Source organism: Salvelinus namaycush, chromosome 29 (genome assembly GCF_016432855.1).
Source record: "Salvelinus namaycush isolate Seneca chromosome 29, SaNama_1.0, whole genome shotgun sequence".
In the NCBI taxonomy this organism is placed as follows: domain Eukaryota; kingdom Metazoa; phylum Chordata; class Actinopteri; order Salmoniformes; family Salmonidae; genus Salvelinus; species Salvelinus namaycush.
Window position 1 is genome coordinate 28,151,946 of NC_052335.1, and position 17,016 is coordinate 28,168,961.

Consider the following 17,016-nt stretch of genomic DNA (forward strand, 5'->3'; position numbering starts at 1 on the left):
TCAGATAGCCTATTTTATGACGTTTCCACTGGAGATATGGGATCAGCAATATGTTGCTATTTCACACCAAGGCGCAGAGGTTACTTAAGCCCATCGAGAAGTCTGATATTGGAAAGATTTTTCAAATACAGTGAGGAACTATGGTCATTCACAATGGATGTACAACACTCTGTTGGCTTTCTGTGTGTGGTGACAAAATAAATACTTTGAGAGGCTCGGCTGGTCATAAGTGGTGTTGAGTTAAAGAAATGGCCTACTATCAGACATACCCAAATGGGAACTTTTATAGGCCTACATTTGTGCACAGTGCACATTTGTACTTCTATGCATGCTGAAGCAAAATATATAAAAAAATAAACATGAAGAAAAAGGGCAAACAATTCACACAATGAAACAATGAATGTGCACAAAGCGCATTCTGGAGAGAGACGCCTATAGTGCCTTTTAGCCACACACCCCTTCTGGTATCGACGTTTTAAATTAGGGATGTCATTTATGAAAATCCTAAACTAACACACACACTTTGTTTACCACAAGTTTACCCACTGAGTTTACTACATGAACCACAATGAACCATACAGATTATGGATGAATTTTATTGAGGAAAGCATGTTAGTTTTGTCCAGTCTGACTTACACAATGCTGGTCTGTCTATAGGTCGTCTGCTGAGGGCAAATCAGATTATGTTTAACTGGGACCGCCTGGCATCGTGGATCAACCTTACTGAGACCTGGCCCTACAGGACCTCCTGGCTCATCTTGTTCCTGGAGGAGACTGAAGGCATCCCTGACCAGGCCGCCCTCAAGACTATCTACGAGAGGTAATGTAGAGACCCCGTAAAACTACATCCAAGACCATCTAGCAGAGGTAATATACTGTAGTCCCCCTCTACACCTATAAAACTGGGCCACCCTCAAGACCATCTAGCAGAGGTAATATACTGTAGTCCCCCTCTACCCCTATAAAACTGGGCCACCCTCAAGACCATCTAGCAGAGGTAATATACTGTAGTCCCCCTCTACCCCTATAAAACTGGGCCACCCTCAAGACCATCTAGCAGAGGTAATATACTGTAGTCCCCCTCTACCCCTATAAAACTGGGCCACCCTCAAGACCATCTAGCAGAGGTATGCATGCTGTAGATCCCCAACCCCCTTTCCCAACCTTAAAATGTCTTCTTGAAACACCTGTCCTAATTATAGAACTTAGGAACTGTTTAGTTGCGTGAGAGAGGGTTTTATTTCATTTTGAATGATCTGTCTGAAAATGTGAGGCCAAAGAAGAACTACATTTTCACAAAAAGACACAGTGGAAAAGTTATTATCGAAGAAAGAATACATTTACTCCCACTGATCCAGTGAGAGAGGTACATCCCAAATGGCACCCTATTCCCTATATAGTGCACTACGGCAGGTCGCCTGGTGGGTAGGAGCATTGGGCCAGGAACTGAAAGGTTGCTGGATCGAATCCCTGAGCTGACAAGGTAAAAATCTGTCGTTCTGCCCCTGAGCAAGGCAGTTAACCTACTGTTCCCCCAGGCACCGATGACATGGATGTCGATTTAAGACAGCCCCCCCCAGCACATCTCGGATTCAGAGGGGTTGGGTTAAATGCAGAAGACACATTTCAGTTGATGCGTTTAGTTGTACCACTGACTAGGTATCCCCCTTCAGTTGATGCGTTTAGTTGTACCACTGACTAGGTATCCCCCTTTCTTTTCCTTTTGTACAAGAGTAGTGCACTATATAGGGAACAGGGTGCCATTTGGAACACACAAATCTCTGACGTGATGAAACAGTCAGATTATTCACTGGGCAATAAGGATTAGTTTAATTGGTTGAATCGTCATTATAATTGCATCCCATTGGTTGGATTATTGTATTTTAATGTCAGTTACTTCTCAGACAGAAGCTTAGTCGCTGCAAAATAAAGTTGGGTGGTTTTTCGTGTGTAAAAGGGTGTTGCCAAATATAAATAATGACTTATGTTCTATTCACGTTTTTGCCCCTGAATGATTCAAATGTCCTTCATTGTCACTCCAAATACAATAATATGTCATTCAAAAGACTCTAATCCATGAAGCTCACAGAATCATTATTTTTAGAAAGGAAAATGACATTTTCTTCATTGCAATTTATTCCCTGTTTTTGGATATAGATATATTTTATGTATGTTTTTGTATTTACATTTTATTGTTGGTCAGCTGCGAAAAATGTCAAACTAAAGAAGCAACCTTTCAGTGTAGAAGAGCTATAGCTCTTTCCTCGCTTGTCTTCATTAGGCTTCAGTCTAACCTCTGGTGTTTTAGGATCTCCAAGAACATTCCGACCACTAAAGACGTGGAGCCCCTGTTGGAGATTGATGGGGATGTGCGTAGCTTCGAGGTGTTCCTCTCCTCTCGGACACCTGTCCTCAATGCGCGCGACATCAAAACCTTCCTACCCTGCACCGTCAACCTCGACCCCAAACTACGAGAGATCATCGCAGGTGAGGAGAGCATATTTCTGTTTGTGTCACCGAATAATCAGGGTTCCACACAAATAATTCCAATACGTTTTGGTATTATTATGCAGGCATCCATTCTCTTTCCAACTTGAATAACAACTTGCAGATTTTGGAATGTATCATGAATTTGTCAGATGAGTTAGTCATTATGGTTTCATGTCTATGTGCAGATCCAACTTTTTTTCCGGACTTTACATTATAAATTACATTATAACATTTAATGACACATTTCTCTTTACCTGTCTGTCTCTTCTTTCCCCCCAGACGTGCGTGCTGCCAGGGAACAGATGAGCATCAGAGCAGTGACCTATCCCAGCCTGCCCCTGCAGGAAGCCGCTCCCCGCCCCACCTCAGTCTACAGCCAGCAGTCAGGCATGTCCGCCTGCTCCCCCTCCATCTCCTTCAACGGGCACTTCAACCCCCCAGGGCTGGTGTCCCCACCGCCCCACAGCAGCAACTACAGTGGTATGGCTGGCCCCCAGCACCCCTTCTATAACAGGGTGAGTGTATGAGAAAGAACACCCTCATGTCGCCAAGGACATTGCTATTCTATATAGGACTGAGAAGGGCCTGGTTCCAAACGGAATGACCAAAGTTTCACTTGTAGATCGTCTGGCTCGTGTCAGTTAACTCATTCAGTCATATGCTGCCTGGTAGGCGATCACTGACGGCCTCTGTAATCAAACAAAGGGCTTTGAACCTCAACACATTCCTTACATTTCCCACCTTGTTATCGTCCCCCTTCTCACTTTGTGGGACAATTCTGGTTTATAATTTGCAGAGCTGTCTTGTTATTTATAGTTCCCATTTAAGTTGAAGTCTCTGTGCTGTAACATGAGGTGTTTGTACTGTGTGACCCCTTGTTTGTACATAGATACATACATTCATACATACGTACACTAAGTACGCATGTATGTATGTATTTGACATGCTGTTGCTGTTTAATTTGCTTCAGTCTGTATTTCATAATATCTCAGACACCTCAATTGTTACGCTGGTTTCATATTTAAGTGTTGTATTTTTTATTTATTTCACCCCATGGTAAATGTGTTTCCTTTCTCCCTGGTATTCCCCTCCCTCCAGCCATATTTTCCCCATCATGTTTACCAGCTGCCACGCCAGTATGTGGGCAGTTTCCCTGTTCATGCTCCTCCACCACGCCCATTCCCACTTAAAAGTGGCTTTCCCCGGGATCCGAGCAGTGGACTCGTAAGTATTAGAGGTAGTGAGTAGAGATAGTTCATCTAGAATGGATGTATAACCATGTTATAGAGAGAGAAATGATTTTCCTTTCAAATTTCATTAGCTTATATATGCTTGTTTGAACCTTCTGATTTGGGTTGTTTGAACATCAGAACATTCCGATTCGGATTCTATCAGAGATGTTCATCTCACCAGATAACCCACCCCCTATTGCAGAAACATGCTTCCACTCTCCCTTTCTCTTTCTTTGTCAGACATCCAACCTCCCACACAGACACACACACAGACAGGGCTCTAAAGTGCAACCGAGTTTGGTCTCATATCCCACAAAATATTTTTCTGTGCGACCAGTAGTTTTATTTTGAAAGCACTGTGCGACTAGGAAACAAATCTCCCAGATAATTGTTGTAGTGATAAGGCTTCCCTGTACTGAAAGTGTATGAGTGCCCTAGAGAAAACAGCTGATTCGATAGGGTTATGGTTGCACCATTACTACAGAGAAAACGGCTTGCTTCTAGCCCAACCAGGTCAAAAGATTTGACCCATATTACCGGGGCAACATTTGTATCTGTAGCAAATCGCCGGGACCGACTTTTACATTCATAAACCATGTCGTGGGCCGTTGTAAAACTACTTGTGCGTTAACCACTTGTTTACACATTGTTCAGTCATATTACCTCATTGGCTAGCTAGCTAACAACCTGGTAACTTTACCAGTATATCCAAACATTTGGGGTCACCAATAGGAAAAGGGACAGCTTCTTCAGGAGATCAATGATCATAGCAATGAATGAATTACATATCTCTTGCGTGTTGTCATCACAAATCGGACGTTTTTAAGAGACAGTGTACACTGTTCAATGTAATCCATCTCAATAGGAAAATCGAGCTTTAACACAATGTAGAAACCTATTATTACACATAGTATTTTGTCATTTCAATGACAGTTATTCCTATCAAAATTGTAGCTTTTATAATAACCTAATTTCTTTACAATGTTACATGTTAGTTTCTAGGGCTCAACATGTGCTTCAAAAGCAGCTAGAATTCATATAAGCCCGATATAGGCTGTGTATGCTGTATATGCTCCTAGATTTCATGTGGTGCTCCTAGATTTCATGTGGTGCTCCTAGATTTCATGTGGTGCTCCTAACTTTTTTAATTTGGGAGCACCAGTGCTACCAATGAAAAATTATAATTTAGAGCTCTGTACACAGACACAAACACACAGAGAAACTAGAAACACAGAAACATTGACCCTGCTATTACAGCATCCAACTGTCCAAAAAAACACTGAACGCCGCAGAGACATCAAAAACATTATTCTCATCCTCACAATGAAGGCATGCCCTCTCTCTCTCTCTCTCTCTCTCTCTCCACTCTCTTCCTCTCTCTCTCTCCACTCTCTTCCTCTCTCTCTCTCTCTCTCTCTCTCTCTCTCTCTCTCTCTCTCTCTCTCTCTCTCTCTCTCTCTCTCTCTCTCTCTCTCCACTCTCTTCCATTCTCTCTCTCTCTCTCCCTCCATTCTCTTTCTCTCTCTCCCTCCATTCTCTTTCTCTCTCTCTCTCTCTCTCCACTCTCTTTCTCTCTCTCTCTCTCTCTCTCTCTCTCTCTCTCTCTCTCTCTCTCCACTCTCTTTCTCTCTCTCTCCCTTTCCACTCTCTCTCTCTCCACTCTCTTCCTCTCTCTCTCTCCACTCTCTTCCTCTCTCTCCACTCTCTTCCACTCTCTTCCTCACTCTCCACTCTCTTCCTCTCTCTCCACTCTCTTCCTCTCTCTCCACTCTCTTCCTCTCTCTCTCTCTCTCTCCACTCTCTTCCTCTCTCTCTCTCTCTCTCTCTCGCTCTACTCTCTCTCTCCACTCTCTCTCCACTCTCTTCCTTTCTCTCTCTCTTCCTCTCTCTTCCCCTCTCTCTCCTCTCTCTCTCTCTCAATGTCTTGTCTTGAAGATATGTATGTCTCCCTAATGTTTTTTTCTCCTCTAAGACGATAATGTTGGCATCTGTGTGTCTTCCTAATGTTCTCTCCTCACATCCCTCTCTGATGAAAACCTGCTGTAGCCACTCCCTCCTCACCTTTCCATCTGTTTCTCTCCACCTCTCGTTCTCTCTCCTCCCTCCAAGCAGTTTAAGGTACCGTCTTTGAAAAAGAAGCAGGTACTGAATCCATTCAGACGTTTTCTCTAACTCCTCCTAACTAGACCTAGACCGACAAACTCACCCCCTTCGGAAGGGATCTGACCTCTGTAATCCCATCATGCACATTGGAAACTCTAGCCCACTCTCTTGAATGGGAACTAGGAGTTACAGGCATGCTACACTGGAGTAATACCTTTTTGCAGAGCGCAAGAAGCTCCCATTCATGTCAATGAAACCTGGGTGGAAGTGGTACGCCTCAGCTCTGGTTCCCGAGGAGGTGTGGTATATGGCCAATATACCACGGCTAAGGGCTGTCCTTATGAACGACGCAACACAGAGTGCCTGGATACAGACCTTAGCCGTGGTATATTGGCCAAATATCACAAACCCCCAAGGTGCCTTATTGCTATTATAAACTGGTTACCAATGTAATTAGAACAGTCAAAATAACTGTTTTGTCATACCTCTGATATACCACAGCTTTCAGCCAATCAGCATTCAGGGCTCGAACCACCAGTTTATAAATATTTTTTTTGTCACGTGGCTCACACCCAAGAACACTTGATAAAGTGGCGTGTATTCTGCTCACGCCAGCAAAAAACTACACATCCAGTATAGTAGCTGAAAACCTGGTTATGTGACACTAGTGTTGCTCCCTTGTTAGGGCACTAAGTGATGCTACAAGGCCGCTGACTAGTGAAATCTTTGATCTGCTTCTGTCATACTATTTAAGACCTATTTACAATTACAGATGTTTTGTAACTTTGTAAGATACATTGTAGATTTGTAACACTTGTACAAGTCTCTATAAGCATTTCAAACATTTGATTTTGTCTGGCCCTTCTAGCTGAACTCTCCTTACCTAAACCCTCATACACCCCACCCTCTTCCACCTCATCAAAGTGGACATGTCTTATGAAGACCGCCCTCCTACTCTGAGTCAGTGGCATTGAACATATAGCCTGTGCCTGTGGTTTCATAAAGACCTAAAACTAACCTGTTTGAAAAGTGAATAATAATCCTGCACCATGTGTACATTCTATCCATACTCAAAGTTACTGTGATACTGGGTGTATATCACTTACCGGTTAATTACTAGAACAGACATCCTCATTCAAGTCAAGTCAATGGTCTGAGGGGCTTGTTCTAGTGATTCTATTTCTACACTCTTAGACAAAAAGGTGCTATCTAGAACCTTAAAGGGTTCTTCGGCTATTCCCATAGGATAACACTTTGTAGAACCCTTTCTGGTACTAGGGGAGGACCTGTTTGGTTCCATGTAGAACCTGGTCCACAGAGAGGTTTTCCTATGGGGAGACAGCCGAAGAACCCTTTTAGAAACCTTTTTTCTAAGAGTGTATGGTCTAACTAGTGAGTAGCCTAGTAGTAACAGTAGATAGCAGGAAGTGATGTCACAGATTACATCCATGTTTTTTTTTTAACCCTACAGTATTCTCTCATCCACTCACTGACAATGTTTGGTTTGGACCTAACCTCTATTAACCCCATTGTCATATTGTACTCACCCTCAGGGTAGCTCCACTCTCATCCACAACCCATTGTAGATGAAATCATATTGTACTCACCCTCAGGATAGCTCCACTCTCATCAACAACCCATTGTAGATGAAATCATATTGTACTCACCCTCAGGGTAGCTCCACTCTCATCCACAACCCATTGTAGATGAAATCATATTGTACTCACCCTCAGGGTAGCTCCACTCTCATCCACAACCCATTGTAGATGAAATCATATTGTACTCACCCTCAGGGTAGCTCCACTCTCATCAACAACCCATTGTAGATGAAATCATATTGTACTCACCCTCAGGGTAGCTCCACTCTCATCAACAACCCATTGTAGATGAAATCATATTGTACTCACCCTCAGGGTAGCTCCACTCTCATCAACAACCCATTGTAGATGAAATCATATTGTACTCACCCTCAGGGTAGCTCCACTCTCATCAACAACCCATTGTAGATGAAATCATATTGTACTCACCCTCAGGGTAGCTCCACTCTCATCAACAACCCATTGTAGATGAAATCATATTGTACTCACCCTCAGGGTAGCTCCACTCTCATCAACAACCCATTGTAGATGAAATCATATTGTAGTTCTCTCATACCTACTGATGCTTTATGTCGCCTACGTTCTTCTCATGTTGCTCTCCCCTTTCACTGGGCCTTCCTGTGTTACCTTTGCAGATTTCAACAGTGTTTCAGCATGGAATTCCAATTCTATTATATTTTGTATCACTGCATTTCTACTCAAATGGGAGGAGGGTTACTATTGATGAGTACAGCACATGATAACTTTGAGAAATGTAATCTTGACCTCCATCAAATGTAGCCATACTGTATTAACCAATAAGCCATGTTTTACCTGTTGGTTGACTCCTCTATCTGGTCGTTGACGGTGTGTTCTGGACCTGGTTGTGTGTGTCAGGGTTCAGCCTCGGTGGTGTCGGGGACCCCGGCCATCCTCCTGAGCTCCATGAACACAGACACAGTGTGTGAACGTGTCAAACAGATCGAGGGTATCGACCAGAGCATGCTGGCCCAGTACACTGCCACCATTAAGAAGGTGAGCAGAGAGAGAGAGATCTCTACCATTAACCTCCTCTCTCTCTACTATTAACCTCCTCTCTCTCTACCATTAACCTCCTCTCTCTCTCTCTCTCTACCATTAACCTCTCTCTCTCTCTCTACCATTAACCTTCTCTCTCTACCATTAACCTCCTCTCTCTCTACCATTAAACTCCTCTCCCTCTCTCTCTCTACCATTAACCTCCTCTCTCTCTCTCTACCATTAACCTTCTCTCTCTCTCTCTACCATTAACCTTCTCTCTCTCTCTCTACCATTAACCTTCTCTCTCTCTCTCTACCATTAACCTCCACTCTCTCTCTCTACCATTAACCTCCACCCTCTCTCTCTACCATTAACCTCCCCTCTCTCTCTACCATTAACCTCCACTCTCTCTCTACCATTAACCTCCACCCTCTCTCTCTACCATTAACCTCCACCCTCTCTCTCTACCATTAACCTCCACTCTCTCTCTACCATTAACCTCCACCCTCTCTCTCTACCATTAACCTCCACCCTCTCTCTCTACCATTAACCTCCACTCTCTCTCTACCATTAACCTCCACTTTCTCTCTCTACCATTAATCTCCACCCTCTCTCTCTACCATTAACCTCCACTCTCTTTCTCTACCATTAACCTCCACCCTCTCTCTCTACCATTAACCTCCACCCTCTCTCTCTACCATTAACCTCCACTCTCTCTCTCTACCATTAACCTCCACTCTCTCTCTCTACCATTAACCTCCACCCTCTCTCTCTACCATTAACCTCCACTCTCTCTCTCTACCATTAACCTCCACTCTCTCTCTCTACCATTAACCTCCACTCTCTCTCTCTACCATTAACCTCCACTCTCGCTCTCTACCATTAACCTCCACTTTCTCTCTACCATTAACCTCCACTTTCTCTCTCTACCATTAACCTCCTCTCTCTCTACCATTAACCGCCTCTCTCTCTCTACCATTAATCTCCACTCTCTCTCACTCTCTCTCTACCATTAACCTCCACTCTCTCTCTCTACCATTAACCTCCACTCTCTCTCTCTACCATTAACCTCCACTCTCTCTCTCTACCATTAATCTCCACTCTCTCTCTCTCTCTACTATTAACCTCCACTCTCTCTCTCTCTCTCTCTACCATTAACCTCCTCTCTACCATTAACCTCCTCTCTCTCTCTCTACCATTAACCTCCTCTCTCTCTACCATTAACCGCCTCTCTCTCTCTACCATTAATCTCCACTCTCTCTCACTCTCTCTCTACCATTAACCTCCACTCTCTCTCTCTACCATTAACCTCCACTCTCTCTCTCTACCATTAACCTCCACTCTCTCTCTCTACCATTAATCTCCACTCTCTCTCTCTCTCTACTATTAACCTCCACTCTCTCTCTATACCATTAACTTCCACTCTCTCTCTCTACCATTAACTTCCACTCTCTCTCTCTACCATTAACCTCCTCTCCCTCTCTCTACCATTAACTTCCACTCTCTCTCTCTCGCACTACCATTAACCTCTCTCTCGCTCTACCATTAACCCCCACTCTCTCTCTACCATTAACCTCCACTCTCTCTCTACCATTAACCTCCACTCTCTGTCTCTACCATTAACCTCCACTCTCTCTCTACCATTAACCTCCACTCTCTCTCTCTCTCTACCATTAACCTCCACTCTCTCTCTCTACAATTAACCTCCACTCTCTCTCTACCATTAACCTCCTCTCTCTCTCTCTACCATTAACCTCCACTCTCTCTCTACCATTAACCTCCACTCTCTCTCTCTCTCTACCATTAACCTCCACTCTCTCTCTACCATTAACCTCCACTCTCTCTACCATTAACCTCCACTCTCTCTCTCTCTCTACCATTAACCTCCACTCTCTCTCTCTCTCTCTACCATTAACCTCCTCTCTCGCTCTACCATTAACCTCCTCTCTTTCTCTCTACCATTAACTTCCACTCTCTCTCTACCATTAACCTCCATTCTCTCTCTACCATTAACCTCCTCTCTCTCGCGCTACTATTAACTTCCTCTCTCTCTCGCTCTCTACCATTAACCTCCTCTCTCTCTCTCTCTCTCTCTCTCTCTCTCTCTACCATTAACCTTCTCGCACTCTCTCTCTACCATTAACCTCCTCTCTCTCTCTCTCTCTCTCTCTCTACCATTAACCTTCTCTCTCTCTCTCTCTCTCTCTCTCTCTCTCTCTCTCTCTCTCTCTCTCTCTCTCTCTCTCTCTCTCTCTCTCTCTCTCTACCATTAACCTCCTCTTCCTTGTCTCATTCTCCTCTTTGTCTCTCAGGCTAATGTGAATGGCAGAGTTCTGACCCAGTGCAACATTGATGAGCTGAAGAATGAAATGAAAATGAACTTTGGAGACTGGCAGCTCTTCAGAGGAACTGTGAGTTTAACCCTAACTTTGCCTCTTTCCTGTTATTTTGTTTTGTAGTGGATTTACCAATAGCTTTAACACTGGACACTGCTGTTATCAAGCACTTCTTAACCCAGTAATTACTATTTAGCCCAGCCGTATTTAGAGATCGGTGCATTGTTCCTTTCTTTTCTTCTTTCTCTCTTCCTCTTCTACTTTCTCTTCCTCTTCCTCTTCTTCCTTTCCCTCCTACTCTTCTGCCTTCTCTCGCTTCTTCTTCCTCTTCCTCCTCTTCCTCTAGGTGTTGGAGATGCGTCACGTGGAGAGCCAGGTGCTTCATGAGGAGGCTCCCAGCGAGGTGGACAGCAGTGTGGTGGGCCACGGGGAACCGAGGCGCCAGGTCGCCCCGCCCCATGCCGGTGCCGCCAACCTCGACGCCAACTCACCCATGTACAGCTTCAACCTGAGCTTTGAGGAACTGAGCAATGTGGGACTGGACGAGCCTCCCAGGCATAGCAACAACACATGGATGGTGAGTGACTGGTGGTCTCTTCCATTGTAGAGAGGTCTATGTTGCGTCATTATATTACGTTGACAGAAAGACTAGAATTGTGTAGCTATGTACAGTACCAGTCAAAAGTTTGGACACCTACTCATTCAAGGGTTTTTCTTAATTTTTACTATTTTCTACATTGTAGAATAATAGTGAAGACATCACAACTATGAAATAACACATATGGAATCATGTAGTAACCAAAAAAAGTGTTAAACAAATCAAAATATGTTTATATTTTTGATTCCTCAAAGTAGCCACCCTTTGCCTTGATGTCAACTTTGCTGACTGTTGGCATTCTCTCAACCAGCTTCATGAGGAATGCTTTTCCAACTGTCTTGAAGGAGTTCCCACATATGCTGAGCACTTGTTGGCTGCTTTTCCATCACTCTGCGGTCCAACTCATCCCAAACCATCTCATCCCAAACCATCCCAGGCCAGGTCATCTGATGCAGCACTCTATTCCCACTAAGTGCGAACCAGATGGGATGGCGCATCGCTGCAGAATGCTGTGGTAGCCATGCTGGTTAAGTGTGCCTTGAATTCTAAATAAATCCCAGACAGTGTCACCAGCAAAGCACCATCACACCTCCTCCTCCATGTTTCACGGTGGGAACCACACATGCAGAGATCATCCGTTCACCTACTCTGCGTCTCACAAAGACATGGCGGTTGGAACCAAAAATCTCAAATTTTGCGTCCGAGCAGGGTCTTGGAGGAGCCATGGGGGTCCTGCTTCTCGTCCTCCTCTGTGATGGGGTCCAGGGGGGCTTCGGCGGTGGTGAAGTCCGGGGCATCCACGGCGGGAAGCTTGGAGGTGCTTCTCTTGGTGGTAGCCTTGTCCTTGGTTTTGTCCTCGGAGCTGGCGGAGGTCATGAACTGGTTGGGGTGGGGCTGGACGGGCTTCTCTCCCCCGCCAAAAATCTCAAATTAGATCGAAGGACAGATTTCCACCGGTCTAATGTTCATTGCTCGTGTTTCTTGGCCCAAGGAAGTCTCCTCCTCTTATTGTTGTCTTTCAGTAGTGGTTTCTTTGCAGAAATTTGACCATGAAGGCCTGATTAACTCAGTCTCCTCTGAACAGTTAATGTTGAGATGTGTCTGTTACTTGAACTCTGTGAAGCATTTGTTTGGGCTGCAATCTGAGGCTGGTAACTCTAATGAACTTATCCTCTGCAGCAGAGGTAACTCTGGGTCTTCCTTTCCTGTGGCGGTCCTCATGAGAGCCAATTTCATCATAGTGCTTGATGGTTTTTGCAACTGCACTTGAAGAAACTTTCTTAAAAATTTCTGGATTGACTGACCTTCATGTCTTAAAGTAATGATAGACTGCCATTTCTCTTTGCTTGTTTGAGCTGTTCTTGCCATAATATGGACCTGGTCTTTTACCAAATAGGGCTATCTTCTGTATACCACCTCTACCTTGTCACAACATAATTGATTGGCTCAAATGCGCAAACTAACTTTTAATAAGACATTCCTGTTAATTGAAATGCATTCCAGGTGACTACCTCATGAAGTTGGTTGAGAGAATGCCAAGAGTGTGCAACGCTGTCATCAAGGCAAAGGGTGGCTATTTGAAGAATCTCAAATCTCAAATATATTTTGTTTTGTTTAACACTTTTTTGGTTATGACATGATTCCATGTGTTATTTCATAGTTTTGATGTCTTCACTGTTATTCTACAATGTAGAAAATAGTCAAATAAAGGTAAACCCTTGAACGAGTAGGTGTGTCCAAACTTTGCACTAGTACTGTATATGTACAGAACCATGAATTAAGCCGTTGGCCTGTATGTAAACCAAATGATAGCCTACATATGTACTTAGACCACAGATCTAGGAGATGCAATGTTCCATGTCCCCCTCCCCAGGCCCCCACCCACCGTACCCCCAGCATGTCCAGCCTCAACTCCCAGGAGTCGTCCAACGACATCGTCAAGCTGACGGAAAAGCAGCAGTCGGAGTACCGCAACGCCTACCAGGAGTACATCGCCCAGATGGCCACGCTGGAGGTGGGCGGAGGCGGGGGAGAGAAGCCCGTCCAGCCCCACCCCAACCAGTTCATGACCTCCGCCAGCTCCGAGGACAAAACCAAGGACAAGGCTACCACCAAGAGAAGCACCTCCAAGCTTCCCGCCGTGGATGCCCCGGACTTCACCACCGCCGAAGCCTCCCTGGACCCCATCACAGAGGAGGACGAGAAGCAGGACCCCCATGGCTCCTCCAAGACCCTGCTCGGACGCAAGGCGCCCGGGTCCAGTGACCGGGGGAGCGGCCTGTTCCAGGGAGCAGCCGACCTCAAGATGAAGACCGGCGGGCTGCCCTACCAGAAGCTCACCAGCGACGACGAGGATTCAGAGAACTCCGACGCTCCTCTCCTGGGGGACGCGAAAAAGCCAGGTGACCCCAAAGCATCCTCCCTGGCTCTGGCTAAGGGTAAAGAATACCTGTCTGACGCCATGCTGGATAAGAAGGATTCTTCTGACTCCGGCATGCGCTCCAACGAGAGCTCGCCCAACCACTCCCTGCAGGACGAGGAGGCTGACCTGTCCCAGCTGGAGCAGGCCAACCTGATCGAGCTGGAGCAGGAGGACAGCCAGAGCCGGGCGGCCAGTAAGAGGGGTCTGCCCAGCAGCCTGAGTGGTCTCCAGGACTCAGCTGTGGCCCGCATGTCCATCTGCTCCGAGGACCAGTGCAGCCTGCTGGCCAGCAGCCCCGAAGAGAGCTGGCCCTTATCCAAGAGCTACAACCTCAACCGCACGCCCAGCAACACCACCCTCAACAACAACACCAACGACCAGCAGCGTTGCCAGGGACAGAGGGCTCCAGTGGGGTCCACCGACACCACCTGTTCCACCCCTACTTCCTCCTCCATCAGCGAGGTCATCGTCTCCACGGGTTCCAGCACCACCAGTACCACCACCAAGCCCGGCCCGCACAACGAGAACGTGCGCGTGGTGCACCTGAAGAGGGGGCTGAACCCCGGGGATCCTCCGGAGATCACCACCGTGTCCTCCGACACCGTCACTTTCGGAGAGGAGCGCGAGAGCATCCTGTGAGCCCCCTGCCCATCTCATACCCAGGAGAGCACTTAGTCAGTAGATGTTTGGTGTGGTAATCTGACAATGCATGCGTAGCAAGGTACCGTAGCTAGCTAAATGGGTAAATAAATGATGTTCGTGCTTGGTGTGCACTAAGTAGATAGCCTTGTTAAACCAGGCTGATCTGGCAACCTCACATTCTGTTACAGGAGGTAGCCTGGTGAAGGTAGCTCACTGAGATGTTGTACTCTGTATTTGTATTGTCTAAAGTGAAGTGAAGTGACCTCTACTAACCGGCTTGATATTCTCTAGAGGTGAAGGTAGCTAGCTACGTACACTGTAAAACAAATTATCTTTAGATCAACCTAATTTACTTCACCTCTGGTAAAAACAACAACATTATTATGACAAATATATGATTCAATGCCAACTGTTATATTTCATTATATTTGAAGTTGTAGCCTGTTTATTTCAACACTAAACCTACATTTCCCCTTTGGTTAAACTTAATATAACAAATACAACAAATATTTAATGACAATACATCCAATTTTTTTCGTCTTGTTCCTAGTTCACTTTTTACTTTGGAATTACCTTTCCAAATGTATTAAATTGTGTTACAAGCAATTTAAATCAACAACCTAAAAAAATAAGATGTTTTAAAATAATTTTTCCAAACTAAAGACCTTTACATTTAGGAACCACAATATCATAACCAAGCAATGGCTACCGTCACATAGAAACGTTATCAGGCGCTTTAGTGTCATTACAGATGACAAATACAATAGACCACCTCAACTGGAATGACATTCACTCTCAGGGGTGGGCAAAAATAACCAACTGAAAGCCACGCGCCCCCCAATAAGCCACGCCTCGGCAACTCTTCTGATAGGCTGCCGCCGCTACATTGCCCCTACCGCTATTCGATGTGCATGAGGTGTGGAAAGCAATTTAGAAGCTTTCATTCAAATAAAAAAATCACATTGATCTGACGAATTAGTTATTTGATTTCAGACAAATTGATAGAACAGATTGAATGAACCAAAGCGTAAATTTCGATCATTCCAATCAGTAAAAGCACTTAACAGCGCCGTCCCATTTTTTACAGTGCAGTATAATTGAAAACTTAACTACCTACGTACAGTGACTAACTATCTGTTTATTATTTTGCACTACAACAAGCATGGTAGCCTGGGTGTCAGTCTGTCTGTGCCATCTCGCCAACTCCTTGTCATGCCAATGGCTTGACAATGAGCAATGGAGCTGGCAAGAGCACAAACAGATCTGGGACCAGGCTACAAGCATGCCTCAACAGTGTTAATATTAGCTGCTGCTGCCTATGTGTGTCAACAAGTGATGTATTGAGCTTGTGGGTGGGTAAAAGAGAAGATACCTGGTATAGATGAAGAATGAATGCATATGAACACGTGAGCCAAATGAACAAAATTGTGTGTGGGATCTGTTTTTGTCGTGTCTCAGCAAATGACATGGAGGAGAATCAACTGAACTATTCATCTCATTGCAAAAGCCACAGGGCTTTTACCTATTTTACCTTCCTATGGGCCCTGGTCCAAAGTAGTGCGCTATCGGTGGAATAGGGTGCCATTTGGGACGCATCTCCTGCCAACACGAACAAAAGTGTTGGATAAAAGGGAGGGACGTTGACACTAATATGTGACAATAATAGAGAAGTAATCTTCTGAAAAAGTTATTGATCGCTGCAAAATTCAGTTGCTGACTCTTCGCCATATGATACATGGGACTGTATGTATGCTGCTTTGTAATGAACAGTGGTTGTAAAGTTATTTGGTTTATTACATGTTGTCAGGGCCTGTCTCCTCCCTTAACGTAGTAGAGGCCAATAGTAGAGGCCCCATTTGTGAATCCGATGCCATTTAAATACATTTTAATTAAGCAGATATGAAATGTACACTTAATGGCGTCCGATTCACAAATCTGGCTACAGTAAAGATTGGTGTTGCATGCGTACCTAATGAACTGTACATTGCATGCCTAAATGAGTTTGCAAATATCAGTGCAATGTCAGAGTGCTCTCCTATGTGTTGCATGCACTGTGATGTTGTATGGTGTCTTAACCAGTCGGATGATAACCATGTGGGAGAAGAACACGAGATATTCTATCTATGAAGGGAAAGAAGTGAATGGTGCCGTCAGACATTATCTGACTGAAAAATAAAACCTGGTTGTTGACCTTCTACAGTCTAGCCTCTTGTATGTTCTCACAGAGAATTTATACGTATGAACCACTAAGTATTCTCATACTTTCATATAGCAGTTCCTTCTTAACGTCGGCCAGCAGGAGGCGTGCTCCCCCATGCAAAAATAGTATGTGCCATAATATGTAATATTATGTGCCATTTTGCAGACGCTCTCATCCAAAGCGACTTAAGAGTCATGCGTGCATAAATTGTTTAACATATGGTTGATCCCGAGAATCGAACCCACTATCCTAGAGTTGCAAGTGCCATGCGTTACCAACTGTGCTACAGAGAACCACCAGTGAGTGACTAGATGGATCTGGGCACGCCAGCACACCATCCTGGATAACTAGATAAGATTAGTAACTGCAATGCATTGAGCCTTGTGATATCGTCTT

General features: G+C 44.8%; 1 protein-coding gene across 1 annotated transcript in view; it reads left to right on the forward strand.

Moving 5' to 3' along the window:
• LOC120024186 (kinase D-interacting substrate of 220 kDa B-like) overlaps positions 1-16,615 on the forward strand; it is a 61,292-nt gene extending 44,677 nt beyond the window's left edge. Inside the window, exons 22-29 of the mRNA XM_038968368.1 lie at positions 658-820; positions 2,309-2,487; positions 2,770-3,005; positions 3,589-3,714; positions 8,300-8,437; positions 10,735-10,833; positions 11,105-11,335; positions 13,230-16,615. Coding sequence (XP_038824296.1) covers positions 658-820; positions 2,309-2,487; positions 2,770-3,005; positions 3,589-3,714; positions 8,300-8,437; positions 10,735-10,833; positions 11,105-11,335; positions 13,230-14,417 — 2,360 coding nt within the window. The 3' untranslated portion in view covers positions 14,418-16,615. The remainder of the gene's footprint in view (positions 1-657; positions 821-2,308; positions 2,488-2,769; positions 3,006-3,588; positions 3,715-8,299; positions 8,438-10,734; positions 10,834-11,104; positions 11,336-13,229) is intronic.
• Positions 16,616-17,016: the final 401 nt, after the last annotated feature.